The sequence below is a fragment of the Panthera pardus genome, unplaced genomic scaffold, assembly GCF_024362965.1.
Source record: "Panthera pardus isolate Hobbes unplaced genomic scaffold, ASM2436296v1 HiC_scaffold_16, whole genome shotgun sequence".
Lineage (NCBI taxonomy): Eukaryota > Metazoa > Chordata > Mammalia > Carnivora > Felidae > Panthera > Panthera pardus.
The window spans coordinates 70,543,030-70,562,485 of NW_026526721.1; the positions used below are offsets into that span (position 1 = coordinate 70,543,030).

At 41.6% G+C, this 19,456-nt stretch overlaps 2 protein-coding genes across 4 annotated transcripts in view; both read right to left on the bottom strand.

The window, feature by feature from the left end:
* Positions 1–3,698: 3,698 nt before the first annotated feature.
* Positions 3,699–19,456, bottom strand: part of LMLN (leishmanolysin like peptidase) — a 137,677-nt gene continuing 121,919 nt past the window's right edge. Inside the window, exons 21-23 of one of the 3 annotated variants that reach the window (XR_008422472.1) lie at positions 9,797–9,937; positions 5,895–5,918; positions 3,699–4,107 (exon numbers count right to left, since the gene is read on the bottom strand). The gene's annotated coding sequence lies outside the window, so the exon portion shown is untranslated. Of the gene's footprint in view, positions 4,108–5,894; positions 5,919–9,796; positions 9,942–19,456 lie in introns of all 3 variants that reach the window. The other 2 variants (XR_008422471.1, XR_008422473.1) reach the window with 2 other exon arrangements.
* LOC109266526 (40S ribosomal protein S29-like) lies at positions 15,897–16,161 on the bottom strand. Its single transcript, XM_019448684.2, has one exon. It carries the CDS (start codon positions 16,126–16,128, stop codon positions 15,988–15,990), a length of 141 nt encoding a protein of 46 aa, XP_019304229.2. The 5' UTR covers positions 16,129–16,161; the 3' UTR covers positions 15,897–15,987.

Here is a 19,456-nt window from a genome sequence, read left to right on the forward strand (position 1 = left end):
CGAAGCAGAAGCGCCTGGCGCCATCTTGGCGCAGGGCACGCGGCCCTGAAGGGGGCGGAGCCTCGGGCGTAGCGGTGTTGGGGGGGTTGACCCGGAAGAAGGGAAAGGGAGGGAGGTGGGACAGCCAAGGAGGGAGAAACAAAGAAGTCCGACTTAGTGCCGTTGTGAAGTGTGACTTCTGGCCTTCCTAACCAGGTCCTGTCCATCCATTGGAGGGCCCATTCTAGGCATCTTAGAATGAAGGCTTAGAAAAATAATGTCATTTCTGTAACAAATTGCTAAAAACCCTCCTATTTGGAGTGCCTGGGTGGCTCAGTTGGTTAATGGTCGGACTCTTGCTTGCAGTTCAGGTCATGACCTCCAGGTTGGTGAGTTCAAGCCCCACCTTAGACCATGCTGACAGCATGGAGCCTGCTTGGAACTCACACTCTCTCTCTCTCTCTCTCTCAAAATAAATAAACATTAAAACAACAACAAGAAGAAAACTCCTCTTCATTTTAGTGATTTTTGCAAAAATTGCATGACACTGGAATAGGGCAAATCAGTGTTGCAAATGAAAATGAAACTGTTGTGGAAATTATAGCTCTCAGAATCAAAGCTAGGTACTGTTTCTCTGACCCCAGACAACTCACACTCTTTAGACTTTGCTTTTTTCACCTGTAAAGAAGGAGTAGTTGAAGGTAATTTTTAACGTCCCATCTAATTGTAAATTCTAGTTTCTAACAACATGATTTGTGAATTGAATGTATGTCATATGCAAAACACGAAGGCAAATGCAAAGAAGTATTACTCAAAGTAAAAAGTAATGCAGGGGACACCCGGGTGGCTCAGTCGGTTAAGCCTCTGACTTCAGCTCAGGTCATGATCTCACAGTGGGTGAGTTTGAGACACACGTCGTCGTCGTCGTCGTCGTCGTCGTCGTCAGCCTCTGTGCTGACAGCTCAGAGCCTGCAGCCTGCTTCAGATTCTGTGTCTCCCTCCCTCTCTGCCCCTCCCCTTCTCGTGCTCTGTCTCTCTCTGTCTCAAAAATAAATAAAAACATTAAAAAAAAAAACGCAGTGAAACAAATGCAGATACATAGATAATTAAAGCTATGAAGAAAATTAAAGGAGATGCTATAAAAAAAAAGTGGGATGGGACAGAGAATCTGTTTTAGAAGAAAGGTTGAGAAAAGTCATCTACGAGAAAATATTTAAGGTGAGAAATGAAGAAATGAGGAAGCTAAGGGAAAAGAAAGCTTTATTTATTCTGGGGAATGAGAGACCTGGCAGCATGGTGAGCAAGAGAGAGAGTAGCATAAAATGAGAGTGAAGAGGTCGGCAGAGAAATTTGGATTTTATTGTTAAGTGCAATGGAAAGTTATTGAAAGTTTAAACAGAGAAGGTTTGTAATCTGATCTATATTTTTAAAAGATCTCTCTGGTCTCTTCAACAAATAGTGTTGGGTCAAGTGGATATCTATATAAGGAATGAAATTGGATCCCTACCTCACATCATACACAAAAATTAATTCAAAATGGATCAAAGACAAATATGAGAGCTGAAACCATAAAACTCCTAAAAATATATATATAGGGGTAAATCTCCATGACCTGGAGTTAGGCAAACGTTCTTAGAAATGACATCAAAGCCTAAGCAACAAAAGAAAAAAGTAGCTAGATTCAGAGTCATGAAAATTAAAAACTTTGGTGCTACAAACAATACCATCAAAAAAGTAGGAAACAGAGAGGTGCCTGGGTAGCTCAGTTGGTTAAATGTCCAACTCTCGATTTCAGCTCAGATCATAATATCACAGTTTGTGAGTTCAAGTCCCACATAGTGCTCTGCACTGACAGTGTAGAGCCTGCTTGAGAGTTTGCCTCCCTCTCTCTCTGCCCCTCCTCCACTTGCTCTCTCTCAAAAAAAAAATAAAAATAAAAATAAGTGTTAAAAGAAAAAGTGAAAAAATAACCCAGAGAATGGGAGAAAAATATTTACAAACCATGTATCTGATAAGGAACTAATATTTACTTTATGTAAAGCACTCTTACAGCTCATTAATTAAAAAAATAAATAACCCTATTTAAAATGGGCAAAGGTGGGGCGCCTGGGTGGCGCAGTCGGTTAAGCGTCCGACTTCAGCCAGGTCACGATCTCGCGGTCCGTGAGTTCGAGCCCCGCGTCGGGCTCTGGGCTGATGGCTCGGAGCCTGGAGCCTGTTTCCGATTCTGTGTCTCCCTCACTCTCTCTGCCCCTCCCCCGTTCATGCTCTGTCTCTCTCTGTCCCAAAAATAAATAAAAAACGTTGAAAAAAAAAAAATTTTTTTTAAAATAAAAAAAAAAAAAAATAAATAAAATGGGCAAAGGAGCTAGATAAAAATTTCTTCAAAGAAGATATACCAAAAGTCAATAAGTACATTAAGAGAGTCTCAACATTATTTACCAAGGAAACACAGATCAAAACCACAATGAGATGGTGATTCCCAACCACTAAGATGGCTATAATAAAAAAGACAATAACCAATTGTTGATCTTGATGAGGGACATGGAGAAGAAACTGGACTCCTCACACACTTCTGGTAGAAGCATTACACTAAGTCTAAGAAGCAAGACACAAAAAACCACATATTTTATGATTCCATTTATATGAATGTCCAGAATCGGCAAATCTATAGAAGCACAAGTAGATTAGTGGGAGGAAAGAGGAATGGGAAATTACTGCTAATAGATATGGGGTTTTTTGAAGGGTAATTAAAATGTTTTAAAATTAGATGCTTGCAAATGGTTGTGCAATCTTTTGAATATATTAATATCTGTTTAGTTGTATACTTTAAATGGGTGAATTTAGGATGCATGAATGATAACAAAATAAAATTATTTTTTTTTAAAAATTCTCTAGTTACCATGTAGAGAATTGATTTTAGTGGGAGAAAAAGAGGAAGCAGGGAGACTCATTAGGAAGCTTTATAAGAAATGAAGTGAGAAGTGATAATGGATCAGACTAGGGTGATGGCAATGAGGATAGGGCAGTAATTGGATCCAAACCGTATGGGTGTGGAGGTGGCTACAGCACTGAAAGTGGGTTGAATTTCCAACAGTGCAGGAAATATTCTTACAGACCTCTCCAATGCCAGTCTGTTCTACACATCACAGATGACAACCTTCTGATGAAACTCAGAACCCTCCAAAGACCTTTCATTATTTCTGAAAAAAATTCCAAACTCCTCTGTCCAAGAAAAAATGGTGTTGTAATAGCTATAGGATTGAGAGTTATTCTTTTATAGTCCCATACTGATCAAGATAAAGATCTCTATATAATCAATGAGGTCGGCCAACTGTAAAAGTAAGCCATGCTAACCCACTCCAATCAAGGAAAAGAAGTATTGAGTGTATGCCTTCATTGGATCAATGAGAGGTGCAAAGGAGGAACATGCCAATCCAAGGACAGGAGACAACATGGAGTCTGGAAAAAGCTTTAGCTTTAGAGACCCAGGGACTATTTTGGCATTCCTCCCAATGGTGATAAGACTTGGGGACTAGCTTATGCTGCCCAGGTGCACAACAGATGATGTATAGCAAATGGAAAGACAAGTGTTAATAATAAAAAAAAATTCAGTCCAGAGTGTTCAAGTTTGAGTACACTTTTTGTGCAAGACACTCAGCAGGATGCACTTTTTACCAGAAGGTTACAAGATGTTCATAGACTCATGAGCCAGAGCTAGGAGAGTTGATTGACAGATATTTTGTTTTCTTAAAGCAAAAACTTCTTTTATTGTAAACTGAGTCTGTTTCATCCAATGTCTAAAGAGAAAGAAGAGCATATGACTTGAACAAAGAAGATAAAGAAATGCACTTTTTTGAAAGACTTCAAAGAAGGATATGTTCATCTCTGTGAAGACATTATTGTGCATTCGTCAGCATTCTACTTGGATGATGGATCAGAGCATCTTTCCACATGGAAAGAAGCTGAAAAGCATAGTGGTCAAGAACATTTTGGGACACCTGGGTGGCTCAATCAGTTGAGTGTCAGACTCTTCATTTCCACTCAGGTCCTGATGCCAGGGTCGTGGGATTAAGCCCCGTGTCAGGCTCTCAGAATCTTGGGATTCTCCCTCTCCCTCTCTCCCAACTTAAAAAAAAAAAAAAAAAAAAAAAAAAAAAAAAAAAGTCAAGAGAGTAAGTACAAGGATAACCATTGCATAATTAAAAAAAAAAGAAAAAAGGACATTTGATTAACATTCAGTTTTAGAAGCTTTATACCCATGATAGGCCAGCATATAGGACTTTTTAAAGAAGTTTCCCTTTAGAGTTTGTTCCTTGGATTAGAAATTGTAGGCCTTTGGTATTTTTTTGTCAAGCACTTTCAGAATTCATGATTTTGGTTCAGGGCTGGTAATATTGTGCCATTTTCTTCTTCCTCACAAAAATATTTTTGGATATGTGCCAGAATGACAATCATTGGATACTAATTCCACTGCATGTGACTTTGGGCAAATTACCTGAGCTCTTTGTACCTGTTTTCTTACTTGTAAAATGATAGTAATAATGACTCTGCTAGAGTGCACTTTGTGGCTCAGTCAGTTAAGCATCTGACTCTTGTTTCGGCTCAGGTCGTGATCTCACGGTTCGTGGGTTCCAGCCCCGTGTCAGACTCCGTGCTTGCAGCACAGAGCCTGCTTGGAATTCTCTCACTCCCTCCCTCTCTCTCTCTCTCTCTCTCTCTCTCTCTGCCCCTCCCCTTCTCACTTTCTTTCTCTCTCAAAATAAAGTTAAATTTTTTTTCAAAAAAGAATGACATCTCTGCTATAGATTAAAATGTGTTCCCCAAAAGTTTGTGTATTTAATTCCTAATCCCCAATGTGATGGTATTCAGAGATGGGGCCTTTGGGAAATAATTAGATTTAGATAGGCTCTATAATAACATTAGTGCCCTTATAAAAAGAGAAATCATAAAGCTCACATTCTTCCTCTCCCTTACCCTATCTTTCTTTCTGCTGTGTAAGGACACAGGGAGAAGAAGGCCATCCACAAGCCAGGAAGACAATTCTCAAGAGAAATCAATCATGTTAGCACCTTGATCTTAGACTTCTACCCTCCAGAACTGTGAGAAAATTAATTTCTGTTGTTTAAGTCAGCCTGGTCTGTGGTATTTTGTTATGGTGGCCAAAGCTAAGACAATCTCCCTTTGGAGTGATTGTCAGCATTAAATGACGTGACACATGTAAAATATGTGCACATGTCTGACACATGACATGGTAAGTGCTTGCCCATTATTATTAGAAAAATAAAGTTTACCTGCCAAGTAAAATGAATGTTTGTGTTTGGTGAGAGCACCTTTCTCCTGGACAACTCTGAACAAACACTAACCAGCATATTTCTGAAGACATATTCCAACATATTTCTGTGGAAGAATGTCAGCTTTGTGTCCCAAATGAAATGGTGTTTTCCAAATCTCTCTGTTCACGAGAGATCTGTCAGGGTATGTAAATATAGAGTCCTAAGAACATTAGCCAGAATCACCGGCATGTGGGTGTCAGTGAGAAAATGCAGGAGCACAGGGCGATCCCTGTTCCAGTGGCTTCTCACAGAGCCTTCCCTGACCATTCACTCTGTACAGAGGAGTCACCTCTCCCCACTACTCTTGATCCTGTTACCCTGCTTTAGTTTTCCTCATAGCACCCGACATCACAAGCTTTGCTGTACGTTTTCTGTCTCCTCACTGGAGAGGAAGTGGCATAAGGAAAGACCTAATTCTTTGTTCCCACTGTTGTATCCCCCACTACTTGAACACTCCCCAATACATGTGTTGAATGAGTGAGTGAATTTACCACAGTGGCTAAGAACATGAACTTTGGCATCAGCCTTCAAACCTTAGCTCTGCCCCTTAGTGTGCTTGACTATGGGCAAGTTACTCACCTTGGTGAGCCTTGGTTTTCTCATCTGTAAAATAGAAAAAGAATGAAATAAGAAAATAATTAGGAAGTGTTTAGCACAGTGCCGGCATCTAGTCAGCAGTGAACTAGCTATGATCATTTTCTCATTCTTCCCCTGACCCGCAGGAGAGGGAGTGGTGCCTTATTTCCCTGAAGCAAGAACTGCTTTCTCTGTGAGCCTGCTGCCATGAGAGCAGAATGAAGAGGAAGACAGGACACAAACAAACTGGGGCCCAGGGAGCAGGAGAGTGGGCAGCAGTGCCGACCCCAGGAGAGGCACTGTAAAAATAAGGCTGTGGACCCACAATTAAAAACAAAACATCGGGGCGCCTGGGCGGCTCAGTCGGTTAAGCCTCCGACTTCAGCTCAGGTCACAATCCCACGGACTGTGGGTTCCAGCCCCGCGTCGGGCTCTGGGCTGATGGCTCAGAGCCTGGAGCCTGCTTCCGATTCTGTGTCTCCCTCTCCCTCTGCCCCTCCCCCGTTCATGCTCTGTCTCTCTCTGTCTCAAAAATAAATAAACGTTAAAAAAAAATTTAAAAACAAAACAAAACAAAACCCCAAACAAAACAAAAAGGTGGGGGAAAGGAAAGAAGGTAAAGGAAGCAAAATTCTGGGAGGACAAAATATTCACATGCACAATAGATGTTACTGCTACTGGGGTGAAAATTTCTGTTAAGCAGGAACCCCACTCCCTGCCTATTACAGCTCAGGCAGAAATCCTTTAGCAATTTCCCACTCCAGTGGGGGTGATTCCGCTAAGGGCTCCCAGAGAGCAAGCATTTCACCTGACACACTCCCCTGCCCAGTTCAAAGCTTGTAGTGGGAGTAAAAGAAATAGACATATTCAGTGCTTTTGTTTGAGAGGAAGAGGGGAGGAGGGAGAGAAGAGAATGGGGTAGCTGCCGTGCTTACATTTTTTATAAAGTGACATTTTTTTTCTTCCATTCTCTGCATCTCTCCCCTAAATCTCTATTGAACCTCTAAGTATTTCACTTAAATACCCAGTAGACAATACAATGAGCTCTTAAAACTGTATTATAAAATGAGAACACATGTTCCTTCAATGTGACATGCTCACCTTGCCCGTTTTTAGACTCCTTTAGCTGGTGCAGGTGGTCTTTTGCTGACAGGAGCCCATAACAATGCACTGACCACTGGAGTCACATGCCCTTCCCTTCACCAAGTGGTGAATATGCCACAGGAAAGGAAAGAAAAGTCAACGGATGCTCTAGCATACAATCACCTGGGTATGAAATCTGGGGAGCACTCATGTGGGTCAGCCTGCAAACTTATTTTTCCCATCAAATGAATCAGTTGACAGGAAAACAGTACTTTTTTAAAAATTTATTTTGACAGAGAGAGAGAGCAAGAAAGCACACACAAGCAGGGGAAGGGCAGAGAGAAGGAGAGACAGAATCCCAGGCAGGCTCCACACCATCAGCACAGAGCCAGATGTGGGGCTCAAACCCACAAACTGTGAGATCATGACCTGAGCTGAGATCAAGAGTCGGATGCTTAACTGACTGTGTCACACAGGCGTCCCGGAAAACAGTGATTTACTCGACAGGACATACACCAATGTCTCTTGAAAACACCATCCCACCCGGGTGCCTGGGTGGCTCAATAAGTTAAGTGCCAACTCTTGGTTTCAACCCAGGTCATGATCTCACAGTTTCAGAAGTTCAAGCCCCACCCAACAGCGCAGAGCCTGCTTGGGATTCTCTCTCTCTCCCTTTCTCTCTGTCCCTCCCCCACTCACACAGTCTCTGTCTCTCTCAAAATAAATAAATAAACTTAAAAAAATAAGTAAAAAAGGAAAACACCATCCCACCACCACCATAAAAAAGCAAATATAAGGGTAGCACTTTTCAATTTGTGCACCACACAATATTGCAGGATATTAATCACTGTTACTTGATTTAAAATGTTTCTTGATGGGGCGCCTGGGTGGCTCAGTCGGTTGAGCGTCCGACTTCAGCTCAGGTCACGATCTCGCGGTCCGTGAGTTCGAGCCCCGCGTCGGGCTCTGGGCTGATGGCTCAGAGCCTGGAGCCTGCTTCTGATTCTGTGTCTCCCTCTCTCTCTGCCCCTCCCCCGTTCATGCTCTGTCTCTCTGTCTCAAAAATAAATAAATGTTAAAAAAAAAAATTTAAAAAAAAAAAATGTTTCTTGCTATGATTAGATATGTTTGAAAAACACTGATTTTTTTTTTAAGTTACACTAGTTCCTTTATTGAACAACTTGGAAGATTTAATATGCTAATGTACATCATGAATCTTCATGATGGAGATTGAAGGTGCAATATTTCCCAACATTATTTGACCACAGAACACCTTTTACATAAAACATCTCCCAGGAATAGTGTCCACAAAGTTTATAGATCAGGATATCACTAGAAAGCAAGTAGAATCCTATGAAGAAATCCATCCATATTAAATTCACCTTATTGTGCATGTTTTAGTGTCCTATCTCTCCCCAGTGTCCCTGCTTCTGCATGGCATGGGACTCTTCCCATGAGAATAATTCCCCTGGGTGGTGATTTAGGACAGAGGCCTCAGATGTGCCCATAAACTCCCTCTGGGAAGGAGTTGCGCCTTTAAGGTCCTAAGCATTAAAAATATGTTGATGTTTCTCATATAATTCCAAATTTAAAAATACCACCCTGTGAAACAAATGAAAAGGATCCCCAGAAAGTTTGAATTTTCCCCATGAAAGACGGTTTTGAAATGTCCTATATCAAACTCAAAATATTTGGTAGTGGCAGTGTTTTACTGTTGTGCTAAACAGCCATCCAGTTTGCTCATTAGATAACCCAGCACTAACCCCAGGGGGAAATGCCTTGCTGCCTGGGGGAAGGGGATCCTAGGACACCACACCGCCCTACCCAAGTCCAAATGGACTTAGTTCAATCTCTTTTCCACCTGTGAGAGGAGACTTAGGATGGTGAAGTAGGAGAAAATTTGTAACCAGAAGCCAGGGGAGACAGGGGTACCAGCCATTGAGGACAGACCCACAGCAATAGGGAATTGGGAGCAGTCTATTTTCATGGTGGGTTGCCTATTGGTTTTGCCTCAGGCCCTCTTTATAGTTTTCTTTTTGTCCAGGATGCCGAATATCTGCTCCTATGGGTTCTATGCTTAGTGCCTCTAAGTGTGGGGCTATGTTTGCCTTTATGAAACATTTTTCTTTTTTAAATGTTTATTTATTCATTGAGAGAGAGAGAGAGAGAGAGAGAGAGAGAGGCAGAGAGAAAGAGAGAGAAAGAATCCCAAGGAGGCTCCTTGATGTGGGGCTCGATCTCACGAACCACAAGACCATGACTAGAGTCAAAATCAAGAGTCAGACGCCCAAACAACTGAGCCACCCAGGCGCCCCTACATAACATCTTTCATGTGAATTGTTGATAACACAGGAACAGGAATTATTTCTCTTACATAAGAACTCCTGGGGCATCTGGGTGTCTCAGTCAGTTAAGCGTCTGACTTCAGCTCAGGTCATGATCTCATGGCTTGGGGGTTCAAGCCCCGCATCATCCTCTGTGCTGACAGCTCAGAGCTAGGAGCCTGCTTTGGATTCTGTGTCTCCTTCTCTTTGCTCCTACCCTGCTTGAGCTTGGTTTCTCTCTCTCTCTCTGTCTCTCTCTTTCAAAAATAAATAAACGTTAAAAAAAATTTAAGGGGTGCCTGGGTGGCTCAGTCAGTTAAGAGTCAGACTTTGTCTGGGGTCATGATCTCCTCCCACCCCACCCTGGACTATGAGCACCTTGAGGACTTGATAACTAGATGACAGGCAGTCACCTAACACCTAGCCTGGCACCGAGCAGACCTCCATAAATGCCTGTGGCATGAAGGAATGACAGCGTCCTTTCAGAGGGCAAAATACCTTTGCCTTCCTTGGCTTGGCATCTCCCCACAGCATTTAGGCCAGGACTCCGCATTCAATGGGTCCCCAGCTGGATGTTATTTTCTGGGCTGGTGGCTCTCTCTTGCCACTCTTTTGTCCTCAGCCTCCGCAGCTCAAGTGCTAACTGTGATAATGGCATTTGTGATACTGTCACTAACACAGGATCAGATGATCAAACCCTCTCCTCTTCCCTCACATTGGCTACCAGTGCTCCATGGAGGGTAATTTATTTTTCTAAATACCAAACTAGTAGAGTGTCTATGTGAAAACAAGATGCTTGTAATCCAGGTGGAAGTTGGAAGATGGCTAGGGCAGAGAACAAAGAGGCCAGGTCAAGTGATTAACAATGTAAAAAGTAACTTTCTATGATAAGTTTATTGGCAAAGAACTAGAGGTTTGGTAACATGCGTGGTAAATAAGAAAGAAGTATAATTATGCAATAGAATGGAATTAAGTCAGATTTATCCAAAGGTTATCTATATAAAACCCAAAGATTAACTATCAAGAAAGTTACGGTTTCTCCTTTCCTAGAGGGGTTTAAGATGAAGAAAGATCCCCATCTTCCTGAACTGAAATGAGGTCTGCCCGGAGGAAAGGAGATTGAGATGGTCTCAGATGTTCAAAGCCTATGAGTGTTCTTACTTCTGTGAAAACCTTTACTGTAGTCATTGAACGAATACTTATTACACATGATTCTACGCCAGGTGCTGTTAATTGCAAAATATACAACCATAGCCAAGATACAGTCCCTCTCCTCTCAAAGCCACACATAGAACCAAGAAGCTGGATAGTAACAAGAAATTTAAAATAAGTGTGAGAAGTGTCAAGTTGCATGTAATATAGAACCCACGAAGAAATAAGTGGGTGGGCAGCCGTTTACCTAATGTAGCAGTAAGAGAAGGCCCGCTTGAGAAAAAGTGATATTTACGCTGAGCTGAAGGCGGTGAGGTAGTGTTCTTGGTAGAGGGAAGAACATGCCCAAAAAAGAGACAGAAAAGATATAAGAGGAACTTAAAGAAAGCCAGGGTGGTCAGAGCTCGAAAGGTGTATAATAGAAGATGAGTCTAGGGAAGTAGTCAAGGATCGGGGGCCAGACGTAGAAATTTGGACTTCTTCCTAACCACATGGGGAGCCACTGAGTGATTTTAAGCAAAGGAATTAATTACATGATGAGATTTAGGTTGTTTAATGTTAAATGACATTACTTCTACCAGACCTAAGTACAGCTTTGCTCTGAATTAGGTTCTTAGGAAGCCTTTTTTCCCCCTCACATTGCTGGATTTCAAGTGGAAAGTTGACATCTGGCTCAACTGCCTGGTCTTGCAAGCCTTAAGATAAAGACAGAAACTTCCGGCAAGAAAATCTTCCCTTTATCACTGTAAGAGAAGTAAGTGATGTATCTTTGTGGGACCTATTTGTATTTCTCCATTTCCTGACACTCCCCCCCCCCCCCCCGCCTTTCTTTTATCAGAAACAGGAATGGTGAAGTCTCTCTGAGCTCTTCCTTTCTTCCTCCTATCATGGCTGCCATCCTTACAGTGCTATGGCACAACCATGCAGCCTTGTGAAAAGTTGCTCAATACAGTGGACATGGCATAAAGGGACATTCTGCTCCTTCCTTCCATTTTTTGAGGAAATGTTGGCTTTGTCATAAGCTCTTCTTTTTGTGGCTATTATAGTTGTTCGTAGCTCTTTCACTTGTAACAAAACCTGTTTTAGCTCTTCAGAACCATTCAAAATGTTTTTACAATGTAATCAGATCTTAAACCAATTTCTCTTATGTCCTAGGAAGAGAACAGGTGAATAAGACATTTCATGCAGACTTTTGCTCAATGGCATCAATTCATCTCAAAGAAGCACAAGAGAGACCGTGTCCTCCACCATGCAGGTGTGATTCTACATGCTTTCCATCCCAGAGACCTTGAAGCAAGAACAATTGCCTTGCTGTTCTTGGCAATTTAAATTATCCTTTGTGAATGCAATACTTTTGGCAGTCCAGGGTGCTAATTACTTGGAGCATCTGGTCAGGCTGCCAGAGGCCAAGGACAGCTAGTCCTCTCATTTCCTGTTTTCAGTCTTTCCTACGCCTGAGCTTTCCCTGCTTCTACAACCCTTTCCTACAGCAGCATGCTCTCAATTTCATGCTCCACTTTTAATCAGGATCCAAAGAGACGAACGTGATACAAGCTTTGCTAGTTGAACAAAAGGCAAAGGAAGTATCACACTTAACATATCTATTGCTATCGAGGGGAAAATCTGTGGTGACTCTCTGCAAGGTGAAGAGTAACAGATTTTTGCCCTTTTTAGTTGACAAGACTCACAGACAGAAATGCTGAACGGGGTCAGGTAAATGAATTCAGTAGTCTGGGTGGGGACTATAGGAAGTGGAGAATACATGCCCCATCTAAAGAGAGGACTACTTCACTCCCACAGACTGTTGCCAGGGAGGCCCAGTGAAGCTGACTCTTCTGATTTTCCAAGAGAACCCAGAAATATGGGCTTTAATGTGAAAATCCCTCAAATTTTAAGCATTTGACACTATTTCAAAAAAGATGTTTAATATGTGGGGACCAACACAGAGCATGTCTGTGACCAGATTCAACCTATTTGGATCACCAGTTTGGGATCTGTGGTATAGAGTCTGTTCTAGTTGCAAAACTCTGCAACCAAAGAAAAAGCTTCACGTTTCTGCAAAGGATGGATGAGATCTAAGTATAAATCCTAGCAGTGTCCTTACAGCTTGGCACTTTTGGAAAGAGGTTTTCATAAACAAAACCTTCCATTCCTATTCTCCCTGCAGTATGTGAGAACAAAGGAGATGTGAAAATAGCAGGCATACAGGGTAACAAGGGCTGCTGTAACAAAGTACCATGGACTAGGTGGCTTGAACAACAGAAATTGATTTTCTCACAATTCTGGAGGCTGGAAGTTGGGGATCAAAGTGTTGGCAGGATTGAATTCTTCTGAGGCCTTTCCCCTTGGACTAAGGATGGCCATCCTCTCTGTGTGTCTTCACAGGACTGTGTCCTAATTTCCCCTTCTTATAAGGACACCGTTCATATTGGATTAGGTCCACTCATATGACCTATTCTAACTTACATCTTTTAAGACCCTATCTCCAAATACAGTCCCATTCTGAGGTACTGGGTGGGGGGTGGGTTAGGACTTCAACCTATGAATTTTGGAGGGATACAATTCGACCATAACAGCAGGTTCTCTCTCTTCACATAGCCTTTCCTGGAGCAGCACATGCTGTCATTTAATGGAACTAGGTAGCCATGAACAAGAATGTATTAACTCCCATCTGTACCCAGCCTTGTGGGAAATTTCAAAGAAAAAGAGATACAAAAACACAGTCTAATCAGAGCAAGAAAAGAGTTTGGACAGCAAAGCTCTGCTTGGAGATCATTTTATACATGAGGATATAAGACACATAGGAGTCCTGTGACATGCCAGAGGGACAAGGCTGCAGCCTCTCTGAACTGGAAGGGCCTTGGGCATCATCTATTCTATCATTCTCTAAGGGATGCCTTCCTTCCAAAATGTTCCTGTCAAATGGCCCAACTTCATTTCACATTTGTATGTCAGAGCTTCAGATATTTCAAGACAGAAATCATGTCACCATCAGTATTTTTTCTTTAAGATAAAAATTTTTGATTCTAGGTAAAATTCTGAATTCCTTTGACCATTCCTCTTAAGATGTGATTTCAAGTGCTTTTACTGTCCTGTACATACCCTAATGTTTGTTTTCTTACAAATATTTCCTACAGGGTGTGCCAAAAACCTGAGAGGTAAATTTGTAGATGTGGCCATGACAGTATAAAGTAGATCAGGTCAATCACCTCCCTTACTGTTGACATTATGCTTCTATAATTATAGCCTTTAATCATCGTAGCACATCTCTCTGTTCTTGTACATTAACCTCGTCTTAAGTCCTTTACGTGGATGCTACAAAAACCCCATCTTCTCCCCTAATGCCTGTGTACTTGACTTTTTTTCCTGTTCACTTTCATCTTGCCAGATTCTCTCTGTTGTTCCAGCCTGTTGAGCACTCTTTGGATTCTGATTCCGATATCTCCTCTTTTCACTGTCTTCTCTGGTTTCATGTTGGCTGCAGATTCATCAGGTTGTCACTGTTGTACTCAGTCAAGTCATGGGCAAAATTTTGAACCAGGATGGAGCCTAAGTAGAGTTTTCCTTCTGGATTCACATGGATCCCATCAGTCAGAATTCGGGTGTGGTGGATTATCTCCATTTTCACCCTGTTTGTATTTCTCCACTTCTTTCAAAAGGATGTTATAAAAGATGTGGCTGAAATCCTGTGTCTACAGCTTTTCCCTATGAGTCTTAATTTTTTAAAAAGTTTTTTTATGTTTATTTATTTTTGAGAGGGGGAGAGAGACAGAGACAGAGAGAGACAGAGAGAGACAGAATCCAAAGCAGGCTCCAGGCTCTGAGCTGTCAGCCCAGAGGCCAACGTGGGGCTTGAATCCACAAACCATAAGATCATGTTCTGAGGCAAAGTCAGATGCTTAACCGACTGAGCCACCCAGGTGCCCCTTACCAGCCTAAAATTTTAAAGACTCATCCAACAAATCAGCTGCTGAGCTGAAACAGTGTGGTCTCTGCTGTCCCAAATCTCCGTGCCAATTTGGAGGTAAGAGAAACAGACAACTGGAACACAGTCAAGAGGACTGGGCTCTTCTCCGTCAGTTGAGAGAAGGGATATGAGAAGGGAGGGCATTAGAGTGACCTGTTGCAGGTAGATTAAAATCTCTTTGGCTGAATCTGCTTTGAGCATGCTATTCTTTCCCACGATCTTTTCTCTTCTGCAAATTGGAGGAAATGATATCTTCTTTAAGTAGTGGCTGGTAGTTGTTTGAAACAAACATGGATCTCCCACTATGGTTTTATGATACTTCTTAGGAATCTTTTTTCTCAGGTAAGAGACGTTTTTAATTATGTGACTAGTCAGGAGAACTAGCCATTACTAAATCTGCACATACTAACCTGCTACATATGAAGCTCTACAGACAGTTCTAGTCTAGTCCAACATTCAAAAGTTTCTATGCTGGTCTTGAGTCCCATAGTCCATGATGTCATAACTCTAATATCATGGCTGACTCCTGTCCTTATCCTTGTCTTTAAGAGTTGAACCAAGAGGGGCACCTAGGTGGCTCAGTTGATTGGACATCTGACTCTTGATTTCAGCTCAGGACATGACCTCGTGGTTTGTGGGTTTGAGGCCCATGTCAGACTCTACGCTGACATTGCAGAGAATGCTTAGGATTCTCATTCTCTCTCTCTCTCTCTCTCTCTCTGCCCCTTCTCATTTGTGCATGTGCTCTCTCTTCTCTCTCTCAAATAAATAAACATTTTAAAAAATTAAAAAAAAAAGAGTTGAACCAAGAAAATCAAGCTCAGCTTTAGATGGGAGATATTGGGGTATATCCCTGACTATGAAAGTATGGGGGACCCTAAGATGAATCTATAAGGGAGATACTGGGGATCCTTCATCCCTCTAGGGCTTTAGGCAGAGAATTAACACCAATCTATGAGAGATGGGGTTGGTACAAAACCTAAGGGAGACGTGACCCCAAACAAATCTGACCTCAGACCTTGTAAGGGTTTCAGGTTTTTTGATGATTAAATGACCACAGTAAGAGAGCTGCCACAGAGAGAGGAAAGTGAAGGGCCTTGTTTTAAGTCAATGACCTTCCAGGACCAACACTTATAGCCAACCAACCACCACAATGGTGGTCATTTGGTGGGACATGGCCTCCTGGATGCTGCCTGGACCATCAGCTTCATGTGCTGCATTGCTCTGAGAGGTGTTTCCACTTAGCCCGATTTCTCCCCTTGGTCACCAGATTCCTCTTTAGGTGAAAGCCTTCTTAGGAAAAATATATCACATTTCCATCACATGTGCCTCGTCTTCCCAAGTGTATCCATGAGAACGACCTTAACCCATTTGGGCTGCTCTAATAAAATAATAGACTGGGTGGCTTTTTATTTTCACTTCAAAATAGTCATAATTAAAGTATTTTTATTTTATGTACAATGATTGGCATTAAGGTAGGTTATCTTGAGTATCTGCAATTAAAGTATGTATCTTGGATGATCCATTCAAGCAAGGTCATTTAATCCAACTTAATGAAGCCTATATCCTTTTAGTACTGATGGAAACACTGGCAGCACCTGTTCAGGCTGTATTTCCAGATCAGACCGTGCTGGTTTGAGTGGACAAGGCAAGAACGAGAATCCTGGCCAAATTTCCTCGGATGGCTCCAGTAGAGCTGCTGGTGACCCATCTTGCTCTCCCAGATGCAATGAAGAAATGGCAGAATGGGTGGCTTAAACAACATATATTTCTCACAGTTCTGAAGCCTAGAAGTCCAAGATCAAGGCACTAGCAGATTCAGTGTCCAGTGAGAACCTGCTTCCTGGTTCATAAACGCAGCCATCTTCTCACCGTGTCCTCACTTGGCAGAAGGGCCAAGAGAGATCTCTGGAGTCTCTTTTATAAGAACATGAATCCCATTCATGAGAGCTGTACCCTCATGACCTAATCACCTCCCAAAGACCCTACCACCTGATACCATCACATTGGGAGTCAGGCTTTCAACATATGAATTTTAGAGGGACAAAAACATTCAGTCCAGAACAAGAGTTGTGAAGAGTCCTACTTTACCTCAGATTGGATTCTGATGGACTAGTATTTTTCTCTGTAGTCCTGGGCTCAGTCATGTTTTGGCTGATATTAATTGGATGTAAAGTAATATTAGAGTTATCTTACTATCTTATCCATCCCTTAATGCTCCAAAAATCTATTTAGCTGTGCCAACAAGATGGGCATATCTAGTTTTTTTGTTGTTGTTGTTTTAATTTTATTTATTTAAAAAAATCTCTATACCCAACGAGGGGCTTGAACTCATGACCCCAATATCCAGAGTCTCATGCTCTTCTGACTGAGCCAGCCAGGCACCCCTGGCATCTAGGTTTTTAAAAGACCATTTTTAGAAGTAATCTTTTTCATAAGCAATTTACTGAACCCCTGTACAAGCATATTCATAGTTAATAATAAAAAAAAAATAGAAACCACTGAAGTATCCATTAGTAGGATAATGTGTTGGTTCCTGGAGTAGCTTCTGTATTATTTAAATTTTTGATAATGAAAATGCTTTCATATTGTGTCAAGTTATCGCTATGGGTTTCCAAGTAGTCCCTTTCCTTTGCTCTTGCCTTTTATAATTGTCCTCACTGCTTTCTCAGTGATCTATTAAAAATGCAAATATGATTGTGGCACTTTGGGAATTAAAGCTTTCTTGTGGTTTGTTTCTCATTATCTATTCATTAAGTGTCAAGCTCCTTGGCATGTGTAACAGTCCTTATGATCTGTCCCTGCTCTCCTCTGCAGCCTTAGCTCCCATGCCTGTATTCTGTTTTCCAACCACACGTGACTTATGTCAATACTCTGAGCCCGTCAGTTTCTTTCACAGCTGCATGGCTTTGCACTGACTCTGCTCTCTGCTTTCAGTACCTCCTCCTTCTTCTCACAATCAAATTTGAGCTTTGCCATCCCTCTCTCTGCTCAGAAAATGTAAGCCTGCTTGTTCCAACAGCCTCTATAGGCTCTCAGGACATTCTGCACAAAGCTATGTTCACACATTGTTTACCCAAATAGAATGCATGTTCTTGAGAGCTGAGAGGTGTATTCATCTCATATTCCCCACTGAAGCCCAGGCTCTATTGGATGCTAAATATTGAATGAATGAATGAACGAACGAACAAGTGTACAATTCTTCTAATATTTATATCTATTAGTTCCTGGTGTTTAAGCTGTACTTGATCTTTTAAACCATATTCACTCATTTGTCCAAATTCATAGTAAAACTTTGAACTTTAAAACATAAGAATAAAAATAAACCATATTCACATATATAAAAATGTTGGGCTGGGGGAAGAGAGATCTCATGTCTAGGCTCAGCCTCAAACCCTCCTTAGGATGGCCCTGCTCACAATAATGAAGCCCATCTTTAGTCTTCAGTTCTGCTAGATCTTCTGTGACATTTGGAACACATTTGGGTACCTCAGCTGGAATATCCTCTGTCTTTGGGAGATCAGAATCATCTCAGGATATGAGCCCAAACTCAATCACCTGACTCTTATTTGTTTTTTGCCCCAGGCTGGCACATGTATGGGGATCTCTATTGTATAAAACTGTTGCCAAGACTATTTTGAAATATGAAAATATTCCAAACATGATGAAGTTCCCCTAGGATGCCTTATCTGCATATGTGTGTGAATTTACCTTAGGAAGAATAGCTGATGTTATATTTAGGGGATGAATCACTGGAATCTACTTCTGAAATCAGTATTGCACTATAAGCTAACTTGGATATAAATTTAAATTAATTAATTATGAAAAACAATCAATCAATTAATTAATTTAAAAAGAATAGCTGAGGGGTGCCTGGTTGGCTGAGTCGGTTGAGCATCCGACTTTGGCTTACGTCATGATCTCGCAGTTTGTGAGTTTGAGTCCCACATTGGGCTCTGTGCTGACAGCTGAGAGCGTGGAGCCTGCTTCGGATTCTGTGTCTCCCCCTCTCTCTGTCCCTCCCATGCTCATACTCTGTCTCTCTCTGTCTCTCAATAATAAATAAACGTTAATAATAAATTTTAAAAAATAAATAAAAAGAATAGCTGATGTTGACGAAAGCACTGATCTGTCAATGCCCTCCATGCTTCTAGTATGGCACCCATAGTGCACTTACAATTGGTCCCCTACAGCCCCACTGGAAACTAAGCTGCACAGGGCAGGTAGGTTTCTTTGATATATCGAAAATAATATATAGGGACACCTGGGTGGCTCAGTTGGCTAAGCTTCTGACTTCAGCTCAGGTCATGATCTCGTGGTTTGTGAGTTTGAGCCCTGCATCAGGCTCTGTGCTGACAGCTCAGAGCCTGAAGCCTGCTTCCGATTCTGTGTCTCCCTCTCTCTGTCCCTCTCTCACTTGTGCTCTCCCTGTCTCTCAAAAACAAATAAACATTAAAAATTAAAAATAAATAAATAATATAAAAGTTGTATTTGCAAAAGGTCCCCATCAGCTTGTAGGTTTCTGCTTCCCTCTCAAACTCATGGGCCATACGAAAACTTTCTCCTTTATTACCTTTTTTTTTTTTTTTACATTTATGTCCATAATCCATTTTGAGTTAATTTTTAGATAATGTTTGAGTTATGTTGAAATTTTTAAAAAATGAATGTCCAATTGCTTCAGCACTCTTTTTGTTTTTGTTTTGTTTTTAGTTTAGAGAGAGAAAGCACGAGTCAGGGAGAGAGAGAGAATCTTAAGCAGTCTCCACACTCAGCATGGAGCCCAAAACAAGGCTTGATCCCACAACTGGGATCATGACCTGAGCCAAAATAAAAAGTCATACACTGAACTGAGCCCCAAATCACCCTGCCTTTTATATTTTTGTTTTTTATTCCTAAGTAATCTCTTTACCCAATATGGGACTTGAACTTGCAACCCTAAGATCAACAGTTGCATGCTCTACTGACTAAGCCAACCAGGTGCCCCACTCCTTATTACCTTACTACCAGCTAAAAGACACTTTCCTTGGTGCCTTTATATT